The 7,274-nt window shown below is 33.9% G+C and overlaps 1 protein-coding gene across 1 annotated transcript; it reads left to right on the forward strand.

Annotated features, from left to right (window-relative positions):
* The first annotated feature begins 3,438 nt into the window (after positions 1-3,438).
* Positions 3,439-6,712, forward strand: LOC111370410 (O-fucosyltransferase 20-like). The gene is made up of 6 exons (XM_022992099.1): positions 3,439-4,314; positions 4,541-4,709; positions 5,116-5,205; positions 5,333-5,616; positions 5,702-5,960; positions 6,049-6,712. The coding sequence occupies exons 1-6, from the start codon at positions 3,725-3,727 to the stop codon at positions 6,283-6,285; spliced, it is 1,629 nt and encodes a 542-aa protein (XP_022847867.1). The 5' UTR covers positions 3,439-3,724; the 3' UTR covers positions 6,286-6,712.
* Positions 6,713-7,274: the final 562 nt, after the last annotated feature.

Below are 7,274 nucleotides of genomic sequence, written 5' to 3' on the forward strand. Positions count from 1 at the left end.
AAAATTAAAAAAATGATAATTGGAGTTTGTTAAGCAAAATACAATAGGTCACATGCTGTCTACCGTTCGTAAAATAAATAATTAAATGGAAAGGAAAATAACCAAGGAAAAGAGGCTCACTTAATTGACATCTAAACGTGAGGAATGATTACTTCGCTGATTATGCTGCTTATAGATTCATTAATAAAAAAGTTTATGATAAGTCTGAATATTTGAATTAAATTTATTATTTATCAATTGATTGATGTATAATATCATTGATGTTTAACATAAATTTGAGCGCAAGTGCTTATTAAATCATTTTCACTCTAAACTTTTATTTTTACTAATTTATAACTAATTTGGATAAATCATTTTTATACCACGTTGTAGGCTAGCGAGGGAGGTTACAAATTCTATCTCCCCATGATCAATTAATTTGAAAGTTTGACATAATCAAGCATGTAGAAATAGATAAAAATAATCTAACAAACTTTTATCTATGTAATTTTTTCACTAACGATCATCCCTTAACTAATTTATGTAGAAAGGATATATATAATTTTTCTAAATGTGTAACATGTTCATTCATTAGTATGTCAGATTCTTAAACCTTTAACACGTGATAATTTTTTATAAATACATTGTCGAGATGTTTATACTTCTATATTTTATCTAAACTTAATGACAATATTTCTTCAGAGATAACAACGGATTTAACTAGGTCCTAGGAGACAAGTCTCATTGAGGAGTTTTAAGAGACGAAGTGGGATTAAAATATCTTCCTTTATCATAATGTTTTTTAATTAATTATATTTATAAATATGATTCAAATTGTATTTAATAAAAATAAAAAGGAGTGGTACGGATCGCTAATAAATAACTTTTATTTTGTTTTAGTTTTGGCTAACTTCTATCAGCAAATTATACTGAGGCATCGTTTGGTACACATTAATGTAAAAATGAAAATGAAAAATATAGTCATTATGAATCCCATACAAGGGATAGAAATTCAAATTTGATAATTTGATATAATGGATAATGATCATATTTTTCATTTTAATGAAGAAAAAATGAAAAACAAATGGGCTGAAGATGATGACATTTCTCATTTTTCTTGTACAAAATGCAATCGCAAGTTAGGCAAATTCTCGAATTTGGGATAAAAAAATGTCAAAACCAAACAGACCCACCCGATTGCGGGCCGATTTTTTGTACAAATATGGAGTAAGCATATTCCTTGCGGGACCCACAATGGAACATTCTCTTTTGGGTGCCATGGTAATCAGAAGGCAAATCCGCCACGTTGGAAAATATGCCAGCGTGTAAACTATCTTGCCATCTGGATCTATTATGTTATAGTTCTTGTTTAGTGGAGATTAAAATTAAATTCTTAATAGATTTTGATAAAAATTGTTGAAATATTTTGTCAAAAAATTGTGGATCCCATAAAATTTATATTTAAAATTAGTTGTTGACTTTGACACTTACATTCTTTTTGTTTTCAAAATATGGGTGGACGAGCAAATTAGTTTTTTTTTTTTTAATTGACGAAGCAAATTGTCAAACTTGGTGTACACCACCAAGCATGATTGTTATATATAATCGTACGCAAAAATATATTTTTGATCCCAAAACTTCTTATAATGCTAAAACTATAACAAATTATTAAAAATAACGAAATAAGTTTAACGATATATACATATAATTCAAAACGAATAAATTTCGACTTCATGCTATGCTATGTCGATAATTTTGGTCTAGAATATACCTCGAATATATAATAATTTCTTTAATACACCCTATTGTTAACTTTTATTAAACTTGAAAACACATTTTTTTATTTTTTTATTATTTTTTTATTTTTATTTTTTTTTGGAGATAATTGGAGTTTGGTGTAAGCAAAATAAAATAGAACACAGGCTGTCTTCTGTTTAATCGACAGCTGGTTTGGTCACTATGGACAGCTTTCTGCTTGGAATTCCGAGATTGTAAACCACATCAACTTTATCTCCCAACTTTGTATACTAATCAAATAATTACTATTTAAAAATAATTTAGCTTTTACTTTTTAAAAATATTGAAAAGTAATTGATTTATATTTTTTGAAAATAAAAATGTTTACAACAGAGTGATGTCCTACTCAATTCAGCTAATATTCAATCCCTTTTTAGATTATTTTTTTTNTTTTTTTTATATTTCTCCCTCAATTTTTAGTACAACTAAATTTTGTTCAGAAGTACATATTGTTGAAGTTGTCCCGCATCGATTATGGATGAGGTTGATATTTAGTTCACTAGTGTGAGGAAAAGTTTCACATCTTAAACTAGCTTTTAAGGTTGAAAAGACACAATACCATCCAACACGGGTATCAGAATTTGATTTATCAACAAGTCTCCGATCCAAAAGTCACGAAGATACGGGTTTATGTGAAAGGAAACGGATTTGATCTCCTGCAGGCCCTGTTGTGTGAGGGGGAGATGAGTTTGGTCTATCGCAGGGCCCGATATGTGATGGGAGACTTGTTTTGTCTCCCACAAAGCCCGATGTATACGTGGGAGATTGTTGAAGTTGTCTCACATCGATTGTAGATAAAATTGATATATAGTTTATAAGTGTAAAGGAAAAAGTCGTTCAGGATTGAGAAAGCTCAATACCGCCCTACACATATTTTAGTGTTAATTGTCGTGTTCCTATGTATTTTCAAATGTAAATCTTACTTAATTTATAATCAATTGATATAAGAAGTATTATTAACTGCAGTGTTTCAATATTTATTAAGAACTTAATGATAAGATCCACTCGTTCATCAAATGACATAAGGAAGAAGAAAAAAAAAGTGGAAATTGGTGAAATGAACATTGAAAGTTTCTTAAGAAAATACCAAATCTTGATGCAATAGACCATTAATAATCTCTATAATCTTCGTTTAATAGTATTCACAAATAATATACAATATTTCTTCAAATTTGTAATATTAAAATCATTTGATAATAAAGATGACAGTGTTAATGGACACTCAAGTTATCAATTGTTAAAGTAATAATTATCTATAAATTGATTATTAAAAATAACTTTCAATTATTAGATGTGAACATAAGTTGTGTATATCTTCTTCGTATCATATTGCCTTTTTTTTTTTTTTCTCTAATATAATTTAACTCCATAAATTTCAAACAACAATAGTAACAAAACAAGTATAATTTAACGGAGAAATCTTCTTGAATAGGAACCTACCCGAATGTAGATAATTGACCAATAAGGGGCCGCCTTGTCGACACCTAATTGGACAAGCCCTGTCCATATAGCATCTCTCTAATTTAGCTCATCTAAAATTTTCTACTCAATATGGTTTTAGCTTTCTTAATCGCTCTCTAGTATCGGCCCCTAATTGGACAGACCCTGTCCATATAGCATCTCTCTAATTTAGCTCTCTCCTCAATATGGTTTTAGCTTTCTTAATCCCTCTCTAGTACCGTTCGAAGCCACCAATTTGATGCACGTAACAAGTTTGAAAGTGAAAAAATTTGGCCTTTAGTTCCCCTTAAGACAAAATCACTATAAATATCCCCAAGCATTTCTTACGAAACCTTGAACTACACGAGAGAGAGCGAGAGAAACGGCATAACTGGTTCCCACCGTCCGCACTTTCTCGCTCTATACCCTCTCTCCAGAGCTTCCAAACGAAGTTTATAGCATCGTACTACCTCTAAAGGGCTCTGACTGTGTTTTTTTTGTGTGTTAAATGGCTGTGACAAAGAGCAACAGGAAGAAACACCAGAGTTATATTTCAGTGTCTTCTCAAATTATCAGCTCAATCTCACAATCTTCACTCGAGTGTTTGCTAGAATCTCCCAAGAAAAAGCACATTTCTTCCTTAAAGCTAAGGCCTTTCTTGAAGAATCCAAGATTCTGGGTTTTCTTGATGTTTGTGCTCTGTTTTCTCTGTATGTTGAAGATGTGGTTCCACTTTGAGCCAGTAACGCCTCTGACACAGAACATATATTTTACTCCTCAAGAAAAGACAATATTATCAACTGGGCTCTCAAGTTCTCAGCTGAATCTTGTGGAAATTGAAGAAACAGATAATAAAATTGAGTTTTGGAAACAGCCTGAGGGGATGGGGTATAGGCCTTGTTTGGATTTCAGTGTAAAATATGGAGAGGAAACTGATGAAATTATGAAGGATCGGACCAAGTATTTAATGGTGGTGGTTGCTGGTGGACTGAATCAGCAGAGGAATCAAATTGTTGATGCTGTGGTGATTGCAAGAATTCTTGGAGCTTCTCTGGTTGTTCCTATTTTGCAAGTCAATGTCATATGGGGCGATGAAAGGTTCTTTCTTTTGACCATTTCTTGATTTTTCAGCCATGCATATACAATCTTTATTCAATTTGACCATGTCGTATAATGGTTATTTAATCTTTCCACTCAAGTAAACTAAGTCATTTTGGTACATTTTAATCAATGAAAAATTTCTGGTTTTCACTGAAAATGGTTGAGTTCTTGATATCGTGGAGGAAATTGATAAGTTGTTCTGTTACTCTTGTGATTGTTGCAGTGAATTTTCTGATATTTTCGATTTGGATCAGTTCAAGAATGTTTTGGCTAATGATGTTCGAATAGTTTCATCACTTCCCTCAACACATCTGATGACAAGGCATACAAGGGAAAAGACGACTCCTCTTCATGTTTCTCCTGAATGGATTCGCTCACGCTACCTTAAACGGGTAAGAATTTACATTGACATGCCTAGTGTTTTCGAGTGCTTGTTACTTAAGCAGAATGGTAAGGATTAAAATATATTGAAATGAACTGGATGCTTCATTGGTAGCTAATTTCAATACATGATCAATGACATCAATGTCTATCTGCTTATGACCTCCCAATCCGATTGGATTGGTCATCAAAACCTTGAAATTATTGGTGAACATCTAAAGTAGTTGTCTGGTAGATTGTTATTTCATAGTTGAACTTTATCTATTGACGTCTCAAAATTATTGACAAATTCAAGTGAGTGACGTATTTGAACAGCTTTTTTTTTTTGTCGTCTGCCTGTTTTACTTTCATTTTGATATTTTGAAGTATTTTGTAGTTGAAGAATTTGATTTGTATGTCTTTTTTGGAACCCTGCAGCTTAAAAGGGATGGTGTATTACTTTTACGTGGCCTTGATTCCAGGCTTTCCAAGGATCTTCCTTCCGATCTTCAAAAGCTTCGCTGCAAGGTAGTTGGTGTACTCTTCTTGGTGCAATTGACATAGAGAGCTGTTACCCCTACAAACTTTGGAATTTATCCTTGGCTATTTTCTTGAAATTTAGAGTTCGTTAATCGAGTTCTCTTTCAAATTGTAGGTGGCTTTTCACGCATTAAGATTTGCCCCACATATCTCAGAACTTGGGAACAAACTTACTGAGAGGATGAGAAGGAAGGGACCATATCTGGCTCTTCATCTGCGTATGGAGAAGGATGTATGGGTGAGAACAGGGTGTCTTCCTGGTCTAAGCCAAGAGTACGATGTCATGATAAATAATGAGAGGAAGTCACGGCCGAAGCTCTTGACTTCAAGAAATAACATGACCTACCACGATAGAAAACTTGCAGGCCTCTGCCCCTTAAATGCCTTGGAGGTCACACGGTAAGCTTTTGAATTGCGAAAATCTCATTAATGGAACTAGTAGGATAGGACGACTCCGTCTGAGTGATATGTCTTCTGCGTTTAGATTGCTGAAATCATTGGGAGCACCAAAAAGTACAAGAATTTATTGGGCCGGAGGGATTCCATTGGGTGGAAAAGAGACCTTGCAACCTTTGACTAGAGAATTTCCTCATTTCTATAACAAGGAAGACCTTGCCTTGCCTGGGGAGCTTGAACCATTTGAAAAGAAAGCTTCATTAATGGCTGCTATCGATCATATAATTTCTGAGAATAGCAATGTATTTATGGCGTCTCATGGTGGAAATATGGGCCATGCAATTCAGGTATCGCATCCGTCATCTAGCAAAAGATCACTTCTTATCAACTCATTATCGTTTATTTTGCATTGGTCGAATTTAACTTGTGAAACAGGGGCAGAGGGCCTATGCAGGGCACAAAAAGACCATCACACCTAACAAAAGACAGATGATACGATACTTTATGAATTCTTCTCTCCCTGAAGCGGAATTCAACAAAATTATAATGGATTTGCACAGAGATTCCTTGGGGCAGCCAGAACTTAGGACAAGCAAAGTACGAAGGGACGTGACGAAATATCCTGTCCCAGAGTGCATGTGCAATAATTCAGTGACACATTCCTCTTTCTAACTTCTCATGGTATCACTTGTCATGGCACTGATCCTGGCATCATTTTTGATGAATAAAGGTCATCAAGAAAGCTCCAAACAGGATGTATTTTACGAATTCATTAGGGCTAAGCCTTTACATTTCTACACAAGCGCATATTCTTAGAGGTGCACTGCCATTTGTGAAAGCAGGGATTTCACTCCCAGCCCCAGGCCACATAGAAAGAATGCACATATTTGCTTATCTTGGTTCATTTGTACAACCAGCACCAGGAAGAGAACTACTATGCTTATGGTATAGATTAACAGAATACTCCGGCCTGTTTATGAGACGCCTCGAGTAGTTATTCAGGAAATGAATATGTAATTTTTTATTTAATTGATTATTAGCTATATCTATGTACAATGTCATTAATGATATATACACACGTACAGATTCCTTTGATGAAGTTTGTTCTAATTTCTTGATTCATTTCACAGTTAAGGTTACTTGATTCATTTCACAATTATGTGTATTTTTGCATGTTACTTGAACTTGAAACCTCATTTTTCAGTCATTTATTAGTTGAGAAATATGAACAACTCTCTCTAAGGAATTCGGCAATATAGCCTCGTAACTTTGGGAGAAGGGGTGCCTCCTCGCAAAGGGGGTTGCAGTGACCACACCCTTTTTAGTGCGATTATATAAGCAAATGGCTGAACCAAATATGTTATTGATATGAGAGTTTGTACAAGTACAAGAGGAATGTTCATATAAAGTTATAGAAAAGCTAAGGTACAAAATGTTCATTTTGCGACGGAAATGTAGAACATTATGCAAGTCCCCTAACTTCAGAATATGAGTACTATGAGCAATTATAGTATGTTCGTCGTTGATGCTACGAAATCCGTCATTTCAAACCGCGAGTTTGACTCTTTTCTTTTAAAACTACAATGTCCTTCGTGAGTACTTGTTTTTGAGAATACAATGACCACGTCCTATAATAGGAGCATTCCCAATTACATAGACTA

This window comes from Olea europaea, chromosome 21 (assembly GCF_002742605.1).
Source record: "Olea europaea var. sylvestris chromosome 21, O_europaea_v1, whole genome shotgun sequence".
Lineage (NCBI taxonomy): Eukaryota > Viridiplantae > Streptophyta > Magnoliopsida > Lamiales > Oleaceae > Olea > Olea europaea.

Coding starts and splice junctions, on each gene's coding strand:
- LOC111370410 (XM_022992099.1), top strand. CDS start 3,725: ATGGCTGTGACAAAGAGCAACAGGAAGAAACACCAGAGTTATATTTCA. Junction 5,206..5,332: donor TTCAAAAGCTTCGCTGCAAG/GTAGTTGGTGTA, acceptor TTCAAATTGTAG/GTGGCTTTTCACGCATTAAG. Junction 5,961..6,048: donor ATATGGGCCATGCAATTCAG/GTATCGCATCCG, acceptor CTTGTGAAACAG/GGGCAGAGGGCCTATGCAGG.